The sequence below is a fragment of the Schistocerca gregaria genome, chromosome 9, assembly GCF_023897955.1.
Source record: "Schistocerca gregaria isolate iqSchGreg1 chromosome 9, iqSchGreg1.2, whole genome shotgun sequence".
Taxonomy (NCBI): domain Eukaryota; kingdom Metazoa; phylum Arthropoda; class Insecta; order Orthoptera; family Acrididae; genus Schistocerca; species Schistocerca gregaria.
In genome coordinates this window covers 116571077-116598908 of record NC_064928.1, presented here as the reverse complement: position 1 = coordinate 116598908, position 27832 = coordinate 116571077, and the positions used below count along the sequence as shown (strand labels likewise).

Sequence of the window (27832 nt, the reverse complement as noted above, 5' to 3'; positions counted from 1 at the left end):
TGTCGACTGGAAGTGTGCTATGTTTCGACAGAATGTCACCAGACTGTCACAGGTTTGTTTAACTTAGTGTTTCTCAGTATTAGAGTAATGACACGCAACCTAAATGACAATTAAACAGATGGAAGATGTCAGTGCTGCTTCCCCAAGTGGACATGTGAATTGAAGTCACACATTGAGGTAGTGGTGGTTTGTTGAGGAGGATAGTGAAATTAGAGTTTATTCCACCAGGTCAGACCGTAATAAAGTTTCCTGTTTATACATTAGGAGAAGACAAAAATGTGCAGTAGAAAGGTCTGATGTTTGTCAGCAAGTGACTGGTTTTCTCAGCATGACAGGCCCCCGGTCTATAGCAACTACACACCCAAGTCAGTACATGCCTAAAGTGTAAATTACTTTAATGCGAAACAAGTTTAGAAGTTCCATTCACAGTCCAAGAGTAATGCCATGCCAAATCTGATATGATGCAAAGAGTCCCAAGAGTTGAGTCAAGTTACCACGAGCATACAAGATAACAAACTAAAGTTGTGTGCACTCCGTTCTGGGATTATATGGGATAAATTGCTCATTGCTCATAAGCGTCTCAAGGTGGCACCGTCTATCGGCTGCACGCACTGACCCCAATGCGTGCAATGTTTGATTGTGCTGCTGAGCACTGGAGTGGTGAGTTGAATAGTGACAATAGCAGTCACTGAGGTACGTTATGAGAGTTGACTTAGTGTTAGCGCAGTCCTCTCCCCTCGAAGGTGTGACTGAGATGCTGCAAATCCCCCCCTCCAAGCTTGGGATGGCGCTCGGTACCTGGGAAAGTGATGTCCATATCGCTCCGAGCACTGTCGGCTGTCACCCTTGGCAAGAACAGGAGCTCCCAGTTAGGCACAACTGGAGAATAGGGCTGAATATGGTCTTTGCAGTGACGAATTCGTCATAGGCTTTGAATGAGATTATATTTCTGCTTGTAACCTGGCTTTTAGACCCATTTGATCTATTTTCAGTGGTTAATTCCTTATGGCAAGGGACTTTAGTTTTATGATTACAAAGCAAAACTTCCTTACCCCACATTGTGCTGGAACATATAATCATATCATAAGGATGCCAAAAAAGTGTAAAGTGTTTTTTTAAGCTATTTTTTTTAAGTCTATCTTACATGTCCAATTGTTGAATCCAATTTCAAAGGAACCCCACTAATCATATCAGACTTGGGCTGTGGAATTGTGAGGTCTTAGCCACATGCACCATTTCGTTACTTCTGAACCCAAGGAATCTTATGCAGATACTTCTGTTAAGGATGCCATCTTTAGATTGACTCCCAATAAGGAGGTCTGTCAACAGGCATTGTGGTTTTAAGGCCCTCTCCTTTGCAAAATTGTTCTTGCGCATTGGGCTGTCAGTTGGATTCCCGGGCAGAGATGGCTTCTGTCAGATTAGATGACGGTAGGCTCTCAGTTCCAGTTCAACTTCGGAAACTGACATCACAGTGGTGCGCTGTGTGTGGCTGCCGTGCTCCGCACAGTCACTTCTGCAGTGCACTGGTTCCCACAACACTTTACCTTCCTGTCGCACTTGTTTTGTCCTCAGCAGTGGTCTTCTTGCTACTACTGTGGGAAGAAAGGACGCATTGTGGCTCAGGCTCCACCTTTGACCTCTCAGTCCACTAACACCGTCTGCCCTTTAAGTGACAATCTGGTGACTGCTTCTAACAAACTATTCATCAGTGTGTGTATATTAATGAGACAGCCATACGTTTGCAAATGATACAGGCACTGCAGCACCACTTACAAAATCTAACGCATATCTGCACCTCGGCTCTCCACCATTTTCTCCTATCTCGAGTCTTGTTGTCAGTTATAGCAGGCAACAAATCTCTATTATCGTACAGTCAATAGCAGAGGCGGCATGCGAGACCCTGGTCCTCTCATTGACTTTCCTTATATTGGACAGTGCTTTTACTGCAAATCTTTTTGACTCAGCTGCTCTTCTGGAGTTTGGGTTTATGGTCACAGATTTGGTTAACTTAGTTTCTGACCTAGTGCCCTCTCAAGAACTTATTGAACTTTGCAAGCAATTTTCAGACACATTTCCACCTGGGAAAGGCAAGGACAAACTTTACTCTTAACCCCAAAGCACAACCTCAGTTCTTCAGAGCCAGGCCAATGCCACATGTGGTTTGTGACCAAGTAAAGGAGGAACTCGACAGGTTCACTGCTTTGGATGTAATTCAATATGTATTGTCTAGCCAGTGCCCTATGCTGTTAGTGGTTATTGAGAAACCGATTGGCAAGCTGTGTCTTTGCAGCAGTTTCAACAGGACAATTAATGCACACTTTATAGTCAACACGTACCTCGTCCTGTATCAATAAGAACTCATTGAAAAACTGGTGGGGGACAGTATTTTTCCATATTTGATGTGAGAGAAGCATATTTCCAACTACCACTAAGTGAGGAGTTCCTGCAGTTGCTTGGAGTCAACATTCCCTTTGGTCTCTACAAGTACAGCAGATTATTTTTGGGATCTTGAGTGCTATGGCCTTTTTTCAACTTTATTTGGACCAACTCACAGAACAGGTCTCTTTTTGTATAGACTATCTAGCTGAAAGTGTAGTCATGAGTCCCATCACCAAGGAACACTTACAGAACCTTTGGCTTCTGTTTCAGACACGGCGTAATGCGGATCTCAAGTGCAAACTGAATAAATCGCATTTCTTTCAGCGATCTATTGAATACGTATGTTGCATCATTACTGTCGGGAGATCCAACTGACACATCGAGGTTATAGAGGCCCTCCCTCGACCTGCTTACATCGAGGAGCTACACGCAGATTTACGCAATGTTGCTTATTACCTTAAATTCATTACAAAGGCAGCTATTATGGCGTATCCTCTAAAGCAGTTGCCCAAAAATGGCACATTGATTCTTTGGATGCTAGCATGTGAACAAGCATTCAACAGTTTGAAAGACAGTCATCATTTGGACTTGTGCTTGGCCACATTTCAGCTGGGCTGACAGTTTGTTGTGGCTACAGATGCATCTCGGTAAGGCATGCGGGCTACACTGGTCCTTTGGAATCCCAATAATTCCTGTCTCTCTGTTTAGCTGCACGGTACATCTGCCAGTCAAGATGGCACACAGGTTTCAACAGCAGGCCAGTTCCTCACCTGTTACCAGTGTGAGATTCAGTTTTGCCTGATGGCTCAGCAGTCCAACCCAAATGGACTCTCATGTTTCCAAATGGGACCTGACCCCAACTTTGACTGGGAAGAAATCATCCATTTGTACCTCAACGAAGCAGCTCAGCAGACCATAGATGGGTTCCCTATTAAGAGCTCATGCGGTCAGCTCAGATCTCATTCTCTGCCAGGTGAGGCAACATATCCACAGAGGGTGACTGGGTGGCCTCTGGCTCAAGCCTCAGACCCTGTCTGTAGTTATTTTCTTCTATGCCACAGATTGACTCTTGTTGACAACAGAAGACACAGTGCCGCGGGTAGTGATTTTGACGTCCTTCCTGCGGGACAACCTGCACAGTGGCCACGAGGGGGCATCGAGGATGAAGATGCTGGCTCATTGCCACGTCTGCTTGCTGTGGGCAATCGTGGGATTGAACATTTACTTTCTGTTTGCCCCCAGTGTTCACACCACCAACCTACTCTGCAGCAGTGTTACTCACCATGAGCAAAACATATATAGCCTGAGGAATGTGTTCGCCTGGTTTTTCTCCTATCTGCACAAATCTGTATATCCCATAGTGGAATATCCCAACACCCACTGCTAAATGACACAAACAACTTTCATCTTCATAGAAGCTTGGGAGTGGGAGGTGGCATCCTAAATATATCATGTCAAACTTCAAAAGCGTACAGTGATACTCCACAAACTATAACATACTGGTGTCCAAAATTAAAGCAAGAAATGGAAATTTTGCAATGCTGCATTTATTTTGCCACAAAACAGTATAAACAGGTTATGGTAAAGTAGACACAAGGTAAAAAATACAGAATGTAAACAACTGCAACACAGATAAGAATAGATAAAAATGTTCTTCAATTTTTCCAATTTAACGGATCAGCATAAACATTCTGACAACTGATTAATGTGCTCAGTATGGGGTGTGACTACCACTGGCACCAGTACAGGCACGATGACAACGGGGCAAGCTGCGAATGATGTCATCGATCTCGTGTCGAAGGAGTAATGCATGCAAGTATCGGAGAGTGGTCAGTGAAAGTTTACGTGATGCAACCCCTCTCACCATGCATCCCAGACATGCTCTGTGAGATTCAAATTGGGAGAGCAAGCAGGTCATGCCATGGGTGCAATATCTTCTTTTTCCAAGAGAACAACCACCCACGATCTATGACGTCGAGTGTTATCGTCTGTCAGTATGAAGTCCGGGCCCACAGCACCTCACAACAACTGCACATGAGGTCCCGAGATCTCGTGACAATACCTGACTGCAGTTAAAGCTTGTCAGTTCACTCGAACAATTTCGTTAAGAGGTGTTAGTGTGGCTAACATAATCCCTGCCTGCACCGTTAGGGATCCTCCGTGATATCAGTCTCTTTTCACAGTGTTTCGGACCCGAAATTGAGTTCCACGTTCCCTCCAGATGTGAATCCATTGAGACTCACTCTCCAGACCAAATCGGGACTTGTCTGTTGAAAAAACATCGACTCACTGTTTGACCGTTCAGGTGGCATGCTGACAACTGCACTCTAGACTTTCCCATCTGTGGGGTAAACGTATGACTGGTCTCCGACAGTAGAGGCCACTCTGCTGAAGCCTTCTGTGCACCATCGGCCTCGATACGACACGTCCAGTGGATGCTGTGGGGTCAGATATCAGTTGCTGAGCAGTACTAAGCCAAATAACAATCCTCTCCTTCTGATGTCACAAATGATAGCCCCTGACCTGGTGTTCGGGATACAGTTTCGGTCTCTCTAAACTGTTTGCACACCTGAGAAATAATGGAACAATTCACATTAAGCCTTTTCCACTGTCCTGCTTCCATTCTTCCTATGGCTCTCCACCTCAGAGTGTCTGGTAGGTGTCTTCTCTGTGCTGCAGTGCACTGTCTTTGACTGTGCACACAGCATCTGTGGATGAGGGACTACCTGGAGAACACTGTCCTGCTCGATAGGTGCCCTGGCCTCATTGTTGGTGGAATGCCATATTCTGTACACAACACAATCGTACAGACATCTCCTGACAGTTTGTACGATTACATCATGAATTAGACATAGAATAGAGAAACAGGGGTTTTTTGCTTTAATTTTGGACACCGAATAAGAGTCCTTTCAAACAAATACGTGCATGGAGCAAAAATGTTAAAGTTTTGGCCCTACAGACAGATCAAAGTCCAAGTTGCGTAACCCACTGCCTGGAATTACTGAAGCACCTTTTGTTCAGCATATGTGTGATAACTGCTATAGATGATTTAAAAATAAAGAAATGTACTTATGTAGTTATGTTCACCAGTGAGTTCTGGAACCTTTCTTTTGGGCAGAGGGGCCAGGTTCAACTTAAGGGGATAGTATTTTCAGAAAACAGAATTGTGTTGCAATAATTATAACAAGTGTTTGTTCTAGGACATCCTGCTGAGATACTTTTCATACAACTTAGTATTTGAAAGCTATTTCACAAGTAGATACATTCATTTGTGTCCTTAGTCATTACTAATACCTGTCTTTTCTCACAAAAGGATGGGGAAAATAAGAATTTGCTATCAGGACTATAAATGATCTCTAGATTTAGATTAGTGCAGGAAGTAGTCAGTTTGGTGGCAGCACACGTATTCAACAACTTGCTAGAGTTTCAGACTGAAGTAAAGAACATTCTGTTGGGTAACCCATCCTACTGCATTGCAGATATCTTCACAGAAACACTTAAAATTCAGGGTTAGGTTACTTTATAATCAAAATTAGCACTGTAATACAATAATGTTTTGTGGTAACGACTTAAGTGATTATAAAACACATAAGTAAAATGTACATGTTTGAGTACTTTTCACACCCCAGAGCTGCCTCTGTACAAGATCCATGGAATATAACTACTGTACAGTAATGTGTTGCAATGTAATAAACATTTCAATGCTTTTTCAAACCTGCCTGTTTCAGTCCACAACAAAAAAATTACTCTTCCCATTGTCCAGCTGTTCCTAGAGCCCTTTGAAGCACGATGTTCAAACTTGGTGTACAGGAGAGAGACTTTCCTGGTAAAAGGAGTTTGTTTTCTCAGAGTTGAGGTGTGGCTAACAAGGGTAGTGTGAATCGTAGGGATGTTACATGAAAAGTTACTTGTGGAGCTTATGTTACTAAGGTGATGTCAAGAGTATCAGCTGTCGACAGTTCACTCGCCACGGCTGAACTGTGTCTCATGTAGTGGCAATATCGGACCCACCGTACAGATTCGGTAAGGACCTCGAGGGAAGTTTATCTAAACAAAAAGTTTCCTATTGTCTGTGATTAGAAATAGCCCTAGACAAAGTAGATAATGTAGCTTATCCTACAGTAACCAAATATGGCTGCATTTTTCCATATGAATTTCAATTTTTGTTTCCTAACAAGGTCTGTTGGTGTGTTCCAAAGCCTTAATGTTTGCCAGTGGCACAACTGAGCTAATCTAATCAAACTGTTACCAGACTAGCTCAGAAGATAGCAGTATGAGCCTGTGAGTGCTTTGCATCTAACGGTTTAAATCTTTATCTCACACAACAAGGTTAGTCAACACACTGGGCTCGCATACAGGAGGACCATAGTTCAAATCCGTGTCTGGCTATCCAGATTTAGGTTTTCCGCAATTTTCTTAAATCGCTCCAGGCAAATCCCGAGAGGGTTCCTTTGAACGGACACGGTCTACTTCTTTTCCTATACTTGAAGCAATCTGAGCTTGTGTTCCATTTTTAATAACATCGATGTCAACAGGACATTAAACCCTGGTTTTATGCATACAAACGGAAGTGGCAAGTGAAAATTTGTACCAAGGCTGGGAATTGAACTCAAGTCTCCTGCTTACTAGGCAGATGCGTTAGCCACTAAACCATCTTGGCACAGCAGTTCACACAACTGCAAGGATTACCCTGGCTCACCTCTCCTCATTCCAAATTATCATTGCCGCTCCATACTACTTTTTAATTCCCCCCTTAAACGTGAACAGAACTACAGAATTACTGAGGCTCTGTGTTTTGGAATACCACCTCAGCATCAAACATAAATGGAGGATCCAGCTTGAAATGCAGGTGCAAGTACTAATGCAAATGACATGGCACAGTTTCAGAGACTTCGCTAGTCTCATACAGATACGATTTTTTTTGTGTATATATACTGAAGCAGCGAGTGAAAATTTGTATTAAGGCTGGGAATCGAATCCGGATCTCTTGCTTACAAAGCAGTTGTGTCAGACTGGGGCAGCAATGAGCAGTTAGATTGAGGAGGAGGTGGGGGGGGGGGGGGGGCATGGGAGCATGCCAGTGCCAGTTGGTATTTAGTACAACCAAAATGAGACTTTAGAGTTAGTGAATTACAGTACTATCTTAGATAAACAGAACTTTTATCTAATTGATGGTATAGCCAAGCAATGGATAATGTCAGATCTAACCAAAAGAATCAACCATTTTAGTCTGAGGACATTGTTCTGATTGGGGAGAATTGCATATGGGTATCCTCGAGGCTCAATATTTGGTCTGCTATTATTCCTCATATGTGTAAGTGATCTTCCGTCTAATGTACACAAACAGAAATAGTTATTTCTGCAAATGACTCTAGTGTTGTAATCACTCCAAGCATACATATAGAATCAGAAGAATGGTAAACAAGGTTCTTAAAAGTATACATATAGCACCAGAAGAATGGTAAACAAGATTCTTAAAAAGTATGACTGAATGGTTTTCTGTGAATGCTATCACCTTCAATAAAAATGCATTCAGTTTTGCACATCTTGGGGTTGCTACACCAATGGTAAGTGTAACATAATTAGGGAATAATAAATAGATTGGACAGTTCAAAATTTGTGGATATCCATGTTGTTGTGGTCTTCAGTCCTGAGACTGGTTTGATGCAGCTCTCCATGCTACTCTATCCTGTGCAAGCTTCTTCATCTCCCAGTACCTACTGCAACCTACATCCTTCTGAATCTGCTTAGTGTATTCATCTCTTGGTCTCCCTCTACGATTTTTACCCTCCACGCTGCCCTCCAATGCTAAATTTGTGATCCCTTGATGCCTCAAAACATGTCCTACTAACTGATCCCTTCTTCTAGTCAAGTTGTGCCACAAGCTTCTCTTCTCCCCAATCCTATTCAATACCTTCTCATTAGTTATGTGATCTATCCACCTTATCTTCAGCATTCTTCTGTAGCATCACATTTCGAAAGCTTCTATTCTCTTCTTGTCCAAACTAGTTATCATCCATGTTTCACTTCCATACATGGCTACACTCCGAACAAATACTTTCAGAAATGACTTCCTGATACATAAATCTATATTCGATGTTAACAAATTTCTCTTCTTCAGAAACGCTTTCCTTGCCATTGCCAGTCTACATATTATATCCTCTCTACTTCGACCATCATCAGTTATTTTGTTCTCCAAATAGCAAAACTCCTTTACTACTTTAAGTGTCTCATTTCCTAATCAAATTCCCTCAGCATCACCCGATTTAATTTGACTACATTCCATTATCCTCGTTTTGCTTTTGTTGATGTTAATCTTATATCCTCCTTTCATGACACTGTCCGTTCCGTTCAACTGCTCTTCCAAGTCCTTTGCTGTCTCTGACAGAATTACAATGTCATCGGCGAACCTCAAAGTTTTTACTTCTTCTCCATGAATTTTAATACCTACTCCAAATTTCCTTTTGTTTCCTTAACTGCTTGCTCAATATACAGATTGAATAACATCGGGGAGAGGCTACAACCCTGTCTCACTCCTTTCCCAACCACTGCTTCCCTTTCATGCCCCTTGACTCTTATGACTGCCATCTGGATTCTGTACAAATTGTAAATAGCCTTTTGCTCCCTGTATTTTACCCCTGACACCTTCAGAATTTGAAAGAGAGTATTCCAGTGAACATTGCCAAAAGCTTTCTCTAAGTCTACAAATACTAGAAATGTAGGTTTGCCTTTTCTTAATCTTTCTTCTAAGATAAGTCATAAGGTCAGTATTGCCTCACGTGTTCCAACATTTCTACGCAATCCAAAGTGATCCTCCCCGAGGTCTGCATCTACCAGTTTTTCCATTCGTCTGTAAAGAATTCGCATTAGTATTTTGCAGCTGTGACTTATTAAACTGATAGTTCGGTAATTTTCACATCTGTCAGCACCTGCTTTCTTTGAGATTGGAATTATTATTTTCTTCTTGAAGTCTGAGGGTATTTCGCCTGTCTCATACATCTTGCTTACCAGCTGGTAGTGTTTTGTCATGACTGGCTCTCCCAAGGCCGTCAGTAGTTCTAATGAAATGTTGTCCACGCCCGGGGCCTTGTTTCGACTCAGGTCTTTCAGTGCTCTGTCAAACTCCTCACGCAGTATCTTATCTCCCATTTTTTCTTCATCTACATCCTCTTCCATTTCCACAATATTGTCCTCAAGTACATCGCCCTTGTATAAACCTTCTATATACTGCTTCCACCTTTCTGCCTTCCCTTCTTTGCTTAGAACTGGGTTGCCATCTAAGCTCTTGATATTCATGCAAGTGGTTCTCTTCTCTCCAAAGGTCTCTTTAATTTTCCTGTAGGCAGTATCTATCTTACCCCTAGTGAGATAAGCTTCTACATCCTTACATTTGTCCTCTAGCCATCCCTGCTTAGCCATTTTGCACTTCCTGTTGATCTCATTTTTGAGACGTTGGTATCCCTTTTTGCCTGCTTCATTTACTGCATTTTTATATCCATGTTGACAAAAATTTAAATTGGTAAAAGCACATTTTGGAACCTGAAACGACTTAAATCAGACACATTTGCACTTAGAATCATCACAAATCTTGGGGAGAGAGAGATCTGTAAGTGGATATATTTTGCGTATTTTCATCCAAGAATTTAATATGGAATACTGTTGTGGGGTAATTCATCTATAAGAAAAGGAAGTCTTCATTACTGAAAGACATACTGTAAGAATAATACGTGGTGCTCACTCATGATCGTCTTGTCGACATCTGTTTAAGGAGTTGGGCATTCTGACTAGTGCTTCACAGTATATCTATTCCCTCACGCAGTTTGTTTTGAAGAAACCAGTGCTACTCAAAAGGACAGAAGGAAAAATGTAATTCATTACTCCACATTAAGGTTGTCTTTAGCACAAAAAGAAATGCCCAATGCTACAACTAAAATTTTTGATAACTTACCCAGTGTTATAAAATGTCTGACTGACAAAAAGAAAAATTTGAAAACAAAATAAAGTTTCTCATCGACAACTCCTTCTGCTTCATAAAAAAAAAAAGTTCTGTTATTGTGATGTGTAAAAGGTGGCGGGCAGGAATTACTAACTCACGTACGTATTTTGAAAAGTGATTGTAAGTACAATTATAAATGTTCAGGATGAGCCATATTTACAAGTTATCTTGCAACGTGAACGAAAAATGACTCGTTCCACTTTACAGTTTATGGTGCAGTTGAATTGTGGAACGTGAAACTAACTTGATTTTCAACACTTCCTATGGCATCACAGCTCAGCTGGATTCTCATCTTTTCCATAGAAAATACACCTACTGCTTGTTAAATTTGAATTAGTTAAATCTTAATTTGTTTGTTTTCTGACTCTCTGGTTCCGGGAAGCTGTGATCATTAATGAGGACTGCAGAACACAACAAATGAATAAATGAGTTTCACATGACTGAGTATGAGTGTTTCATATATACTGGAAAAGAAGTCATTTCATGTCGTAAAATTTTAATTAGTGTCTAACAAGGTACACTGGCAATAAACAACAGTGTATCGAGGTAGGACTTCCTTGTGTCAATGTAGGAATTCCTTATCAGCACAAAAAAGAATGTTTTACCATGTTACATACCAGGAGGCACAGGCCTATCAACATACATAAACTTATGATGTAGTTGTACACCTCCAAGTATTCCCCACGTAGCACATTACAGTGTGTGGTGGAGGGAACTGTCATTTCTCCACATGCCTGCTCTGCTTGCAAATGGTGCACAGGGCATGTAATATAATACCTCATGCGAGGTCTAAATTCTCTTTATTTTCCAGTTACAATCATTTTACAAGCTGCGTGTGAGGAGGAAGCGGTATCTAGCGTTTCACTTCATGGAACAAATTCTCTTAAAATATTAACAGTAAGCTTCTGCACAGAGCAGAATGCCTCCTGTAACATCTGCCACTGGAATTCATAGGATTTCTGTTATAGTGTTGCACATACTATATAATGCAGAGAGAAAACTGGCTGGTCTTTGCTGGATTTTCTCTATTTGCTCTTTTAAGGGGGGACACGTGTGAAGTTGCAGTACTTTGAAAAAAATCTGAAGTTCTCAGGGCTATGTAACTAAATTTGGCACAGTTGTTAAAGAATGTCATATGAATACACACATAAGTTGTCATGCTTATTAAAGTTGTATGTTTTAATTATAAATAATTGAAATTTTTCAACAAGGTGAGTACAAATGTCCCTCCTATGAAATTCTGTCAGACTGGAATTAATGTTCTTGTGTACAAACTTTGATATTTCATTATTACAAATATTTCTGGAACAGAATATTGATACCTTCTTTTGCTAGATTTTTACAGCTATTCCCAGGGGAAAAAATCTTAGGGGTTTGCCGTACTATAGTAGTAAATGAAAATTCCTTCCACAGAATGTGTCACTATAGTAGTGACTGATTTATGCCAAATGTAATTACATAAAATTGGCAAAATATAGATTGTGGGGAGCCTGAGTCAAAGATTTGACAGTGTTTATATTAGGCCTTACCTTATCAGTGCAAATCATATGCTTTCTCCTTTTCATCCTCAAGTAGTCTTTACTTTGCTTGTCCTCTTAGGTTAATCTGATCTTCAAATTGAGTAACAGTAATGTCAGCAGCATCAATTCTCCTGCTGGTGATTTCCTTCAATGTCTCCAGTGTGAAAGCTCTTGGAGCAAATACTAGCCTCTCTAGAGTCTGTAGTCTGCAAGATTAGTACAGTTCAAAACTAAACAAGCATCATATGGTGCAAATTCATCAGCAGTTGTGGAAACAAATGTTGTCTTGGGGCATGGTTACCCTACCAGGGAGTTCGAAATTTCATTAGGGTTTTGAGTTTTCCATGCGCATACTGAATCCGCAAACACCAAAATATTCCCCACATTGTGGCGCCATAAAACTGGAAGAAAACACTGCTGGAATAAATAATATGTGGAAATACAGGCCAACAAATGGGTGTGGTCCATGCAAGCTTTTGTTAATTATTATTTTTATCACACTTAGAAGTGGAAATTGAAGATAATATTGAGGAACTGAAATTTCAGTTCCATGTAGTAATGAAGAGCATTCTCACAGTTTTGGTCACTTTCATATACTTCCTCACTTAATGATACCAGGTGAAGGAATATGTAAGGTTCAGTTGATTCAGTTTTTTTTTAAATCTCTTTTTTGGGTGAATATCCTTACTAATCTTCCAAGGAGTCATAACCTGACATTTACTTACAACAGAACTAACTTTTTATAGTCATTAATTTTATATTGTTCCAGGTGTATACACTTAAATATTTTATTGTTGTTAACATTTTCACCGATTTATCACCAACAGCATTACCGGACGTTAATCAATGTCTCTGCTTATTTATGTGTAGTACGTTACATTTATGTACATTAGTGTTATCTTCCAGTCACACATCACAGATCCTCTGCAATGTTCCTGCTTTGTGGTACTATACTCTGGGCTTGTGACATCCCTGCAGACGAGAGTATTGTCTGCGAAAAGCCTCACGGAGTTTCCAACATTTTGCATTAGATTGTTTTTGTATATTGTACGTTTTGTTATAAGTCTAGTATACGCCTGTTTACTGTCCCTTTAGGAATGGACGATTGCAGAAACTACAGCACCTTCAGCTGAGTTACATGGTGCAGGATGATATGGTGCGCGCCGTGGTACAGCACTGCCCGGACCTAAGAGAACTTGAACTGCTCAGATGTGCGGGACACACAGATGCTGTTTTTGAGCCACTCCGCCGACTTAAAAAGCTGGAAACGTAAGTGTGAGCAACATGACAGTGTCTTTGTTTTGCATTAAATGCTTGTAACTTTGTGTCCAATTTCGTAATATGGCATAAACTTTTATTCATACAAGATAGGTGAAAAGCAGAACTCACACAAAATCTCTAGAGAAGGAACATACACACATTGGTGGCACTTTGAGGTACAGGCACTCGCATTTGTGTCCTAAAGCGTTGTTTGTTCCTAAAAGTCAGTGCACGTTAGCTACACTGCAACCTGCAATACTCACCTGCCTTTCGTTCACTGCGAAAGTTCTCGGATTGTGGTGGCACATGCGTACACTTTGAATGAAATTACAGGATGGGGAAGTGGATAGCTGGCCAGAAAGTAAGTACTCAACATGCCCAGAAAGAACAGACTGTATTGTTGATGCCCTGTGTTCTCAACTAAGTTGGTATTCATTCTGCTGTGTTGAGTGTGTACATTTTGGTATCTGTGTGGTTGCATGTGTGAATGTGTGTACTCTTACTGAAAAATAATCGAGAGCTCAAAAGCTAATTTTAACCATTTTCTATTATGTGTTTGTGTGGCCAACACATCAATCGTCTATAGGTTGCCATGTTCTGCTTCTACTTTATCGCGATATTGGGTGGCAATGTAGAGTAAGCTGGTGTATCAAATTTTATATTCTGATATGAATATAATAGAGGGAAACATTCCACGTGGGAAAAATATATCTAAAAGCAAAGATGGTGTGACTTACCCAACGAAAGCACTGGCAGGTCGATAGACACACAAACAAACACAAACATACACACAAAATTCAAGCTTTCACAACCAACAGTTGCTTCATCAGGAAAGAGGAAAGGATAGGGAAAGACAAAAGGATATGGGTTTTAAGGGAGAGGGTAAGGAGTCATTCAAATCTTCGGAGCGGAAAGACTTACCTTAGTGGGAAAAGGTAAGTCTTTCCGCTCCCGGGATTGGAATGACTCCTTACCCTCTCCCTTAAAACCCACATCCTTTCGTCTTTCCCTCTCCTTCCCTCTTTCCTGATGAAGCAACCATTGGTTGTGAAAGCTTGAATTTTATGTGTATGTTTGTGTGTCTATCGACCTGCTAGCGCTTTCGTTGGGTAAGTCACATCATCTTTGTTTTTAGATATAAATTTTATGTTCTCATTTATAATGACTGTGCATAATGAAGTTGGTTAATTATGCGGACCATCACAAATAGTTTGATATAGACTACATCCACAAATGGTCTGTGTTAGTTAACAGATTCCAACTGGATATGCAGATATAAGTTTTCCCTTCTTCCCAGAATGTCATAGGCATTGTCACAGCCACTTTTCTTCCGTGGTTCACACTGTATCTCTAAGGCTGGACCTGACTACTCAGAATAAGCTGTCCGACTAGCAGTTACCACTGAGACGTAATCTATTACATTCACGAAAAGTGATGGGATATTCCATCTGTCTAGTGCAAATGGCAAAGACCAGTCTTTGTTGTGAGTTTGGTTAAAGTTGTACACTGTGATAAAGTATAAAGCATAATGTATACAATGGCAGTGAAATACAGCACATGAATTTATTTTTTCATAATTGGTCTTTTAGATTTATAGCTGACACAGACTCTGCATCTTGGAGAAAGGAGTCTGCTGTCTTCAGATGTAACGACATGGCCAGGCTGGTAATATAGATAACTTATAGCGACCACAAAAACCTTTACACAGTCCACCTCCGTACTATGCCTGAACAATGGCAGGTGCATTACATTCCACCACGAATGGGTTTAAGATGTCTGTTGTTGGCCCAACTAGCATATACACTGTGTCGACCTGTCTCGTGATACATGAGCATAAATAAAACGTACAGCCAAACGTCAGGTTATACAAATTCAGTACCTAACTAAACTTTTTACACTGGCAGTCATCATTTATTTTTGCGGCACATCACTTCACCAAAGTCACACGTTACACTACAAGGTAAGTGGCTGCTTTTCACATATCTTACGTATATTTCCATCCAGGAGTTTTCATTATTGGTATACATATTTATCATATTCCAACTCAAAGATATATATGCATCATGTTATATATCATGTTAGAATTTGAGGAACGTTCATGGAACCAATAATTCTGAGTAACTGTCACCCACTGTGCTCTCTATGAACTAGCAACACCAGTGGAAGATAAGCCAATGGGTGATCATTACACCTGCTCGTGCAAAAGTGGCTGTATGAAATATGATGCCATAAGGGACCTTATCTGTGAAACACTAGATATTTAACACACTGCTCGGCACCATTCACAATAAGATCCAGCACTATTGTTGATTTTCCCCACTCAGTTATGACCATAAGGTGAAACACAATCATCTTCCACTATATACACTGCAAGATAGTGTCCATAGCCCATGTAGCAATGCATTTGAGAGACATTGTGCAGTAGACTGTCATAGGTGTACGTGGTTTTAATTTGTAACATCAGATATACTACCAATTCCGCTTAGAGCATCAGTGAGGTTGTGCTGTCTCAGGTGACACTGTCTGCTCTCAGCCAACGTCCATCATGTTGAGCCTCAACAAACATCTGATGTCAGATACATCACCTTGCATAACATTGAAATTATCGTAAAATATTTTTATTGACTATTTCATGTTTATCTCCTTCAGTGTGCATGGACAAGTCCATTCTACTGTTGCCAAAGAGTAGCTCTCTTCTCAAAACTGTATCTTCCTTTTAATTTAACGTTAGATGCTCCTATATCAACCTTCCAGAACATTCGGGGTGCCTCTTTCGCTGCTCTCCATAAACACAGTTTTCTCCAACTTCTAGTGGCCTCGCTTCTCCCACAGCCATTTTGTGCTTTTATGAGTAACAGTGGTCAAACACAGTTGCCTCACACCTCCTTGAACTCTGCTGCTGTGCTCAATTGTGTTCAGAAATGAGTTTGGAAAGGGAAATTTTATTTATTTTTTTATTTTATTCTTTTTTATTTTGTTCTTTTTCATTTTATTCTTATTTTTATTTTATTCTTATTTTTATTTTATTTTTTGTTTTATTCTTATGACTGACTCTAAAGGATCATTCAATGCTATCCTAGACAAACTGTAATACCGGTATTTCTAGAAATTCTTATCATCAATCTTTATCATATCAGATAATGCCCCCACCCCCCACCCCCTCTAGAAATACCCATGTTCCTTCTTAATCTCAGAAAAAAAGTTTCTTTGCAACATAGCTTGCACACATAACAATCTCGAAAATTTTCTCGCTATTGTACTTGGTTCAGTCACACTTCTAGCTCAACAACAACTGTGGCACAATCTTATCAAAAGGACTCTTCTGAACTCAAACAAAATCCACGCTGACTGAAAAGACAATTAGTGGCCCCAAAGTTAATGTCCAGAGTCTCGTGGTGAAACGGTAACTCATACTGAGTGTAGCAGAGCAAAAGCATATATGTTGTACTGCAGTTTAAAATGTTTTTCACAAAGGAAATAACAGGAGGACTGCCCCAGTTCAATTCTCACACCATTGAAAAGAAGAGTGATAAAAATGTTAGTTTAATTGTCATTAAGAAACAGCTGAAAGTGCTAGAGTGAACTAGTTCCATGGAATCCTTGGATTCGAGACAGTAATTATGTATGGGCCAGCACCTATTTTAGAGTACTTTACTATGGATCACTCAAACAAGAAACTGCTTGTTTGTGAAAAGAAATCTCAGATCATACCATCAATATGATTGGTAGCAGAAGTGATTAGTGAAGCTGCCATCAGATCTCTCTGACATCCACTTACTGCAGAATTTTAGAACACGTTTTGCACTCAAATGTAATGAGTTATCCCAAACAGAATAATTTTCTCTTGTGCCAACACGGAGTACAAAATATTTGTGATGTAAAACCAACCTCGTGTTTTTCCTACACGACAAATGGAAAGCCACTGATCTATCCAGTCAGCAGAACTGTGTTCTGACTTTGGAAAAGCATTTCACTCAGTACCGTATTGACATTTATTAACCCATTGGCTTATACAGCTGGCTGCAGGTTTCAAGCTGCTGTTAAATTGTTGGCTGGTAGTACAGTCAGCTATAGCTTCTTCTTAGTGTTTCTTATTTTCTGTCAATATGTCAATAGATGGTGTGTGGTGGATTATATATCATTAGAAAGCTGAAAAATTGATCTATTTAGTGATGTATACCACATTTGATTTCTTTTGGTATTTTGGGAGTTATAAGCAATCATTTTCAGGCTTTTTCACCAGCTGTGTAATAGCAAGCAATGCTGTATTGCAAAAAGTTTCTCTCGGACAAGAACATAAAAATTCTCTTGAATCAAAATTACAGCAATGTTTCTTGAAAGTGATGTCCCTTGAAAGTAATATTCCTTGAATGTGATGTTTCTGATAGTTTTGATAATGATGACAGTGATGCAAATGAAACAGATGGTGACAATGATGTTGCAGCAGCAGGTGTGAGTGTTGCTGAAAAACTCAAGGCATAAAAATGAAAAGGTGAATAAATCAGAATAAACCTTTTAAAATTTCATTTTCTGATTCTAGTGGTATCAATCCTGGGGGTCAAAGATAACTCTCTCAACAACCAGCCCCCTTAATATATATACAGAAAAATGGTTCATGTGTCTTTCTGGGAGGATGTAGCAGTGGAAAGAAATAGATATGCAACAGATTGTTATTTTAAAAAGTCCTACTTCGGAATCAAACGGTGCTTGGTTTCCTACATCATCAGACAAAATTCAAAAACATATTTTGCAGTATGTATTCTTATGGCACAGGTCAAGAAGCCGAGCATCTGTCATACTGGTCCCAAAAAGATAAAAAAAAATATACTCCTTTCTTTTCCACATTATTCCATATAGAAGATTCTTATATACACTATGTGATCAAAAGTATCCCGACACCTGGCTGAAAATGACTTAAAAGTTCGTGGCACCCTCCATTGGTAATACTGGAATTCAGTATGGTGTTGGTCGACCCTTAGCCTTGATAATAGCTTCCACTCTCACAGGCATATTTTCAGTGAGGTGCTGGAAGGGTTCTTGGGGAATGGAAGCCCATTCTTCATGGAGTGCTGCACTGAGGTGAGGTATCGATGTCGGTCAGTGAGGCCTGGCACGAAGTCAGCACTCCAAAACATCCCAAAGGTGTCCTATAGGATTCAGGTCAGGAATCTGTGCAGGCTAGAACATTACAGGGATGTTTTTGTCTTGTAACCACTCCATCACATGCCATGCGTTATGAACAGGTGCTCGACTGCATTGAAAGATGCAATTGCCATCCCTGAATTTCTCTTCAATAGTGGGAAGCAAGAAGGTGCTGAAAACATAAAAAAAAGGCCTGTGCTGTGATAGTACCACACAAAACAATGAGGGGTGCAAGTCCCCTCCATGAAAAACGTCACCAACTATAACACCACTGCCTCCAAATTTTACTGTAGGCACTACATATGCTGGCAGATGACATTCACTGGGCATTCGTCTTACCCACACCCTGCCATCGGATGATCGCATTGAGTACTGTGATTCGTCACTCCACACAATGTTTTTCCACTGTTCAATCATCCATTGATTACACCAAGCGAGATGTTGGTTCAAATGGTTCTGAGCGCTATGGGACTTAACATCTGTGGTCATCAGTCCCCTAGAACTTAGAACTACTTAAACCTAACTAACCTAAGGACATCACACACATCCATGCCCGAGGCAGGATTCGAACCTGTGACCGTAGTGGTCATGCGGTTCCAGACTGAAGCGCTTAGAACCGCACGGCCACACCGGTTGGCGCGAGATGTTGTTCACTCGAGCATGAAAGTTTTCTCACCTCGCACCTAACTATTATAGTACTTGCAGTTTGGAATTCCTGTGTGGTGGTCTTGATAGATGCCTGCGTTATTACAAATTACCACCCTCTTCAACTGTCAGCGGTCTCTGTCAGTTGACAGATAAGGTTGGCCTGTACAGTTTTGTGCTGTACATGTCCCTTCACATTTCCACTTTACTATCACATCAGACACAGTGGACCTAGGGATGTTTAGGAGAGTGGAAATCTTGCATACAGACGTGTGACACAAGTGACACCCAATCTCCTGACCATGTTTGAAGTCCGTGAGTTCTGCGGATAGCCCCATTCTGCTCTCTCACAATGTCTAATGACTATTGGGGTCGCTGATATCGAGTACCTGGCAGTACATGGCAGCACAGTGCACCTAATATGAAAAAGATATGTTTTGGGGAGTGTCTGGCTACTTTTGGTCACATATTGTATTTCTAGGTTCCTTTGTGTTGTAAACAGTGAAAATGCTGACCCTGCAACTGTCTGAACAAGTTTGAGCTTCTTGTTGGCCATCTGAAACAAAATTTTCAAAGTGATTAGTATGCTAAAGAAAGTATTGCAATTGATGGAAGCCTCATGAAATTCAGAGGTAGAATGATGCATCCATTTCAGTTCCCAAAAAAGGGTGTATTTCAGAACAAAGTTCTTCAAAATCTGTGAGTCAAGTACTTGCTACTGTTCAGGATTTGGTGTTTATTCAGGAAAAAAGCCTGAGCCAAGCAATAAAGAAATCCTGATTAATGAAGCTGTTGGTATGGACTTCCTGAAACTGTATTTAGAAAATGGTATATGTTGACAGCTGCTACACTTTCCTGTCATATTATTTTCAAACAAGCTACTGGCTCTGAAGTGGATGGATATAAAAGAAGTAAATATTCTATCAACTATCCATACAGATGTAAGTATGACGGCAACAGGAAAAACTGACAGGAAAACCAAAACCCCAGTCCAGAAGTCCCAAGCAGTTATACAACACAAGTAATTCAATGAATGCAGTTGACAGACAAGACCAGCAGTTGTTATCTTTCTCTGTTTTGAGAAGATATGCCAAAGGATAGAACAAAATTTTCTTGTACCTGATGGACATTGGGATTTTCAATTCATATGCCACACTAAACTAATTGACAGGAGAAAAATCTTGTTTTAATCAGTTTAGAAGTCAGTTGGCTGAGGACATAATAGAAACAGTCACTCTACCAGATTATTCTAGACATGGACGGCTTCAATATGGGATTACCTATTAAAAGTGGAAGCAGCAAATTGGGCACATTTTGCTAGGTTTACCCCCCTTATCCTCAATGCCATCAAGAAAACATCCTCCTGAAACTGTATAGTGTGCAGACCAAGAGAGAAGAAAAATGACACACTGTATGGGGTGAGAAATGTCTAGTGATGTTGCACATGTCTGAACTCGGAACCTTTGTCTTTTGTGGACAAGTGCTCTAGTGATAGACCACAAAGTTTTGATCTGCCAGAAAGTTTCATATCACCACACACTCCATGGCAGAGTGGAAATTTCATTCTAGTCATCATTAAAATGTGATACGGCAGTAGCAATGTTCTCAGAGCTTGCAGTTTTTCCAGTTTCGTTATCTTATTGGTACACACATTTCTGATGTGTGTTTGCATTTTCAGCTGTTTTGAATATTTAGTTTATTGTTGGCAGTTGAATAGGTTATATGTGTTTTCAAGTGTTCGGCAAATTTTTACTTTCAAAGCTGATGGATCAAAGAGTCTGCATTAAATTTCTCTTGAAATATGGAATAAAGTGCAGCACAGAATTTGAATTGTTGACTGGCTTTTAGCAGATATTGTCCGAGTCATAAAATTTTTTAAAGAGAGTAGAAAAGACGTTGAAGACAGTGACTGCCTTGGACGCCTTAGCAAATCAGTTACTGATGACAGTGTGGAAGAAGTAAGAAAATTGTTTTTTTTTTTTTTATGGAAAATCACTGAATCACCATCAGAGAGGTTACTGATGACGATGTGATTCGTGTGTCTTCATACTAAGCAGTTTTTTCAGATATTTTGGGCGTCAAACATGTAGCAGGAAAGTTTGTTCTGAAATTCTTTAATTTCAACCAAAAACAGCATCATGTGGACTGAGATGTGGTACTTAGGGAAGGTAGGATTCAGTGTGGACGGGGCCTTACTCAGTTACCGTTGGTTGCTAAGATGATGATTTTTTTTTTTTTTTTTTTTTAGTTATGTACACTTTATTTGGAACCAATTGCAAACAAGGTTGACAATAAGGAACAGTTATCAAATCTGGCTGTTAAGACACAATGTTTAATAAAAAAATTCTTAAGCAAGTGGCACTCATGGCTGAAGGCCTTATTGACCAGAGATTCACATTATTTGTCTGCTGAAGGCCCCAATAGTAATAACTCAAAAAAACAAGAAAGAAACATTCCACATGGGAAAAATATATTAAAAACAAAGATTCCATAACTTACCAAGTGGGAAAGGGCTGGTAGATAGGCACAATAATAAGCACACACACAAAATTTTGAGCTTTCGCAACCCACGGTTGCTTTGTCAGGAAAGAGGGAAGGAGAGGGAAAGATGAAAGGATGTGGGTTTTAAGGGAGAGGGTAAGGAGTCACACCAATCCCGGGAGTGGAAAGACTTACCTTAGGGGGGAAAAAGGACAGGTATACACTTGCACACGCACACATATCCATCCACACATATACAGATACAAGCAGACATGTTTAAAGGCAAAGAGTTTGGGCAGAGATGTCAGTCGAGGCAGAAGTACAGAGGCAAAGATGATGATGAATGACAGGTGAGATATGAGTGGCGGCAACTTGAAATTAGTGGAGATTGAGGCCTGGTGGATAACGGGAAGAGAGGATATATTGAAGGGCAAGTTCCGATCTCTGGAGTTCGGATAGGTTGGTGTTAGTGGGAAGTATCCAGATAACCCGGACGGTGTAACACTGTCAAGATGTGCTGGCCATACATGTGTATGTGCGGATGGATATGTGTGTGTGTGTGTGTGTGTGTGTGTGTGTGCGAGTGTACACCTGTCCTTTTTTTTTTTCCCCTAAGGGAAGTCTTTCCGCTCCCGGGATTGGAATGACTCCTTACCCTCTCCCTTAAAACCCACACCCTTTCATTTTTCCCTCTCCTTCCTTCCTTCCTGACGAAGCAACTGCCAGTTGCGAAAGCTCGTAATTCTGTGTGTGTGTTTGTGTGTTTTGTTCATGTGCCTGTATATATATATATATATATATATATATATATATATATATATATATATATATATATATATAATATTCACTTTAACCTCATGTTACCCTTTCAACCTTCTAGTACCATGTCAACCTCACAACATCCCTACAACGACCCCATTTAATTTTATTTACATTTACATGTACTCAGGCTTGTCTGACATTTGGCGTTACCCCCAAAGGCCTCGCACTTAAAGTTCCCATCTCTGGCTGCAATCCTTCTTTCCATCAGTCCTTATACCAGTTCCAAACTGCACAATCCATAGCCCTCACCCGCCTAATCCTTCACCTATACATCGACTCGGCCAATGAACACACCCGTCAACTCCTATCCCAAATCAAAGTCCTCAATCTTTCCTCTCCCACATCCACACCGGCTGCTCATAGCATCCTCCTACAGGCCAACCGCAAATTAGAACAGCATGCCACCCTCCACCTCAAAAAACTATCCAATCTCCTGGTTTCCCACCTCCGGAAAGGCAACTCACTCACACTCCACAACATTTCCAACAAACCTCAACCTCCTCTCATTGCACACAGACTCAGTCTCTCCCATCTACTCAATCTCCCACTTCCAGCTCCACTGCCCCCAACACCTCAAAATTCTAGTCAATAGAATCTGGAACCATAACACCCCAATTCAGTAGTTAACCTTTCCTCCGAACCTCTCTCCCAATCCGAAACCTCTGTCCTATCCAAAGGCCTCACCTTTAGCCACACTCCCAGATTCAACCAAACTGCCCTTGTCGAAGATTTACTGTCCTACACTCGTAGTCTCTGCTGGAAATATCACTTTGCCATGAAGAAAAATAATCCTGATCCCACTCCTAATGATCCAACTCCCCAAGACACTATTCAAATTGAACCCTGCCTGGAACAGTTCCGTCCTCCATCACAGCGGGACCCACCTCCTCTTCCTCAAAATCACCCTCTCCAAACCTTCCAGGAATTTCTCACTTCCAGCCTTGCCTCTCAATCTTTCTTGAAAAACCTTAATCCTACTCCCAACATCACCACAGCCAAAGCCCAGGCTATCCGTGACCTGAAGGCTGACCGATTCATCATCATTCTTCCGGCTGACAAGGGTTCCACGACCGTGGTACTTGATCGTCGGGAGTATGTGGCTGAGGGACTGCGTCAGCTTTCAGACAACTCTACATACAAAGTTTGCCAAGGTAATCCCATTCCTGATGCCCAGGTGGAGCTTCAAGGAATCCTCAGAACCTTGGGCCCCCTACAAAACCTTTCACCTGACTCCATCAAACTCCTGACCCCACCGACACCTCGCACTCCTACCTTCTACCTACTCCCTAAAATTCACAAACCCAAACATCCTGGCTGCCCCATTGTAGCTGGTTACCAAGCCCCCACAGAACGTATCTCTGCCTACGTAGATCAACACCTTCAACCCATTACATGCAGTCTCCCATCCTTCATCAAAGAAGACACCAACCACTTTCTCGAACGCCTGGAATCCTTACCCAGTCTGTTACCCCCGGAAACCATCCTTGTAACCATTGATGCCACTTCCCTATACACAAATATCCCACATGTCCAGGGCCTTGCCGCAGTGGAGAACTTCCTTTCATGCCGATCACTTGCCACCCTACCTAAAGCCTTATTCCTCATCACCTTAGCCAGCTTCATCCTGACCCACAACTTCTTCACTTTTGAAGGCCAGACATACCAACAATTAAAGGGAACTGCCATGGGTACCTGGATGGCCCCCTCGTATGCCAACCTATTTATGGGTCGCTTAGAGGAAGCCTTCTTGGTTACCCAAGCCTGCCAACCCAAAGTTTGGTACAGATTTATTGATGACGTCTTCATGATCTGGACTCACAGTGAAGAAGAACTCCAGAATTTCCTCTCCAACTTCAACTTCTTTGGTTCCATCAGATTCACATGATCCTACTCCAAATCCCTTGCCACTTTCCTTGACGTTGACCTCCATCTGTCCAATGGCCAGCGTCACAAATCCGTCCACATCAAACCCACCAACAAGCAACAGTACTTCCATTATGATAGTTGCCACCCATTCCATATCAGATGGTCCCTTCCCTACAGCCTAGGCCTTCGTGGCAAACGAATCTGCTCCAGTCCTGAATCCCTGAACCATTACACCAACAACCTGAAAACAGCTTTCGCATCCCGCAACTACCATCCCGACCTGGTACAGAAGCAAATAACCTGAGCCACTTCCTCATCCCCTCAAACCCAGAACCTCTCACAGAAGAACCCCAAAAGTGCCCCACTTCTGACAGGATACTTCCCGGAACTGGACCAGACTCAGAATGTGACTCTCCAGCAGGGATACGACTTCCTAAAATCCTGCCCCGAAATGAGATCCATCCTTCATGAAATCCTCCCCACTCCGCCAAGAGTGTCTTTCCACCGCCCACCTAACCTTCGTAACCTCTTGGTTCATCCCTATGAAATCGCCAAACCACCTTCCCTACCCTCTGGCTCCTACCATTGTAACCGCCCCAGTGTAAAACCTGTCCCATGCACCTTCCCAATACCACCTACTCCAGTCCTGTAACCTGGAAGGTGTACACGGTCAAAGGCAGAGCCACGCGTGAAAGCACCCACGTGATTTACCAACTGACCTGCCTACACTGTGACGCTTTCTACGTGGGAATGACCAGCAACAAACTGTCCATTCGCATGAATGGACACAGGGAGACAGTGTTTGTTGGTAATGAGGATCACCCTGTGGCTAAACATGCCTTGGTGCACGGCCAGCACATCTTGACAGTGTTACACCGTCCGGGTTATCTGGATACTTCCCACTAACACCAACCTATCCGAACTCCAGAGATCGGAACTTGCCCTTCAATATATCCTCTCTTCCCGTTATCCACCAGGCCTCAATCTCCACTAATTTCAAGTTGCCGCCACTCATATCTCACCTGTCATTCAACATCATCTTTGCCTCTGTACTTCTGCCTCGACTGACATCTCTGCCCAAACTCTTTGCCTTTAAACATGTCTGCTTGTATCTGTGTGTGTGTGTGCAAGTGTATACCTGTCCTTTTTCCCCCCTAAGGTAAGTCTTTCCACTCCCGGGATTGGAGTGACTCCTTACCCTCTCCCTTAAAACCCACATCCTTTCATCTATCCCTCAACTTCCCTCTTTCCTGATGAAGCAACCGTGGGTTGCGAAAGCTCGAAATTTTGTGTGTGTGTGTTTTTATTGTGCCTATCTACCAGCGCTTTCCCACTTGGTAAGTCATGGAATCTTTGTTTTTAATATATTTTTCCCATGTGGAATGGTTCTTTCTATTTTATAAAACACAATCATCAAAATTTCACAATTAAGAGACAATATATAATTGCAAATTCTTCAGACAAATTGCATTCATGGCTGAAGGCCTTATTGACAAGAAATTCAAATTACTTGTCAGCTGAAGGCCCCAATAGTAATAATTCAAAATTAAAATATTAAAAAAAATTTTTAAAAAATAATCATCGCAATCTGATCAAAACAAGAGAGAAGCGGGCCTCAGACAGTGCTCCAAGGATTGGCCTGGGAAAGTCGCTCAACTTCGTAATCGATGAGCATTCAGCCAAGAGTTGTCACTTAACTGTATGGCAACTCAAACCAACACACTTCCAAAATCTACCTAACGTCTGGTAACCAACACAACAATGGAATAACCCTGGCAATGCGGAACTGGTGAACAGCATTGCTTGCATCTTGAGAATCTGGTGTTTAGAACATCCAGAAGCAGAAGGAACCACTACGACCAAGGTAATCCAAAAGAACAAAATATCCGAACCACAATCATGGAGACTGTCGAACTACATGCCTTACCATACAGCAGTAGCAAGGCGAGGAAAGGTACACTGCCGCAAAATATGCTAAACTCCAGGGCAGGTAACTGGGGCGTTAGCGACCACTAGACGGAAAAATACTGCTGGTTGAAATTCATCAATAAACACAAGGAATTCAATGCTTAATAATAAGAAGTGAAGAACGGCTAATTAATTTCGCCAACCCCAAACCCTCTGCTCATTGTTCTTCATCTCAGCGACCCTGCAAGCAGCAGTGGATGAACAAATAGTGTGATCTCGTAATAATGGAGGTTTCGCTACTGGGTTAATGTTCACTCAACTCAAACGTATTGGGTCTGGTGGACGACGAGGTAGTGGCCCTCGATCCGGCAATGCATCTGTGCCGCCAGTGGTCCCGGCATGTCCTCGTGCTGCCAGACCTCACTGCTGCTCTGTCCCAACCGAACTGCCGACACACCCGACCCAGAAAGCACTTCGCTTCCTTCCAAAGATAGTACCACGGTACTAGATATCGCTAATGCTGCTGCTGCCACTTCTGGACAGACAACGCCAGCAAACGTAGAGGCACCAGTAAACACAAGAAGAAAACATGACACCACATGATGCCAACCTACCAACGGCACCAACGCGAGCCGCAACACATCTCATGGACATTGCTCAGGAATTGCTGAATCATGTTGACAATAATCCAGAACGTCTAAAGGTGCTTTTTAACAGGTGATAAAACATGTATACACAGGTGTGACATCAAAACTGACACCCAATCCTACCATTGGACACTGCCTGAAGAGCCAAGACCGAAAAGAAATTTGAGAAGTTCAGTTACCATGGGATAATGCATTGTGTGTTTCCTGCCTTATGGTTGTATGGTCAATAAGGAGTATTTCCTGGAAGTTGTACAACATTTGCATCAAGCAATCTGAAGAAAATTGCATCACAGTAATACTCCCCACTCTCACTTTCACACTTGTTCGTGATTATCCCCCTCCCCCCAACCACAAAAAAACTAAAAACTAAAACAAAACTGTTACATTGTCTCAGCCACTGTATTTGCTGGACATGTCCCCATGCAACTTCTTTCTATTCTCAAGGCTAAAGAGAACCGTGAAAGAATGTCATTTGCCACCATTGATGAGATAAAAACAAAATCACTGAAAGAGCGGAATATCATAATGAAAAGTGTGTTCCAGAAGGGCTTCCAAGATTGGAAGAAGTGTTGCCACAAGTATTTGTATCCGAGGGGGATTATTTAGAAAGGAACAAGGTTGATCCTGATGAATGAATAAAGATTCTTTAAGAAAAACAAAAATTCCCATTACTTTTTTTTATCACACCTTGTAGACTACAAATGAAATATTGTTGATATACAGTGGCAAAAGCAATGAGCCAAGGACTTAAACCCATGGGGAGACTCCAGAGAGTCACATCTGTGATTTCCCTAAATTGCTCCAGGCTAATGCTGGGATGGTTTCTGTGAAAGGGCACGACTGATTTCCTTCTCCATTCTTGATGCAATCCGAGCTTGTGCTCCATCTCTAATGTCCTTGATCTTGACAGGACTTTAAATCAGTCATCCTTCTTCCAGAGAGCCACATTCCCACGTAGAAATCTCCAACCCTTAGACAGCTCATGGACACGTTTTTCAGGTAACCACTGAACTACTGTATTACACTGGTTGAGCCTTTGCGTCCGTTATTCGTCCATTGATTAAAAAGCAGATTAACATCCCAGCTTCCATACATAAAAAAATCAGCACATTATGACATACATGGGTTTACAATTATATAACATATTGCCAGCGAAGGAACAT

General features: G+C 41.4%; 1 protein-coding gene across 2 annotated transcripts in view; it reads left to right on the top strand.

Annotated features, from left to right (window-relative positions):
• LOC126291884 (F-box/LRR-repeat protein 17-like) overlaps positions 1–27832 on the top strand; it is an 89562-nt gene that overhangs the window by 46126 nt on the left and 15604 nt on the right. For both annotated transcript variants that reach the window (XM_049985609.1, XM_049985610.1), the window contains one exon: positions 12994–13167. In XM_049985609.1, the coding sequence (XP_049841566.1) occupies positions 12994–13167 (174 nt within the window). The remainder of the gene's footprint in view (positions 1–12993; positions 13168–27832) is intronic.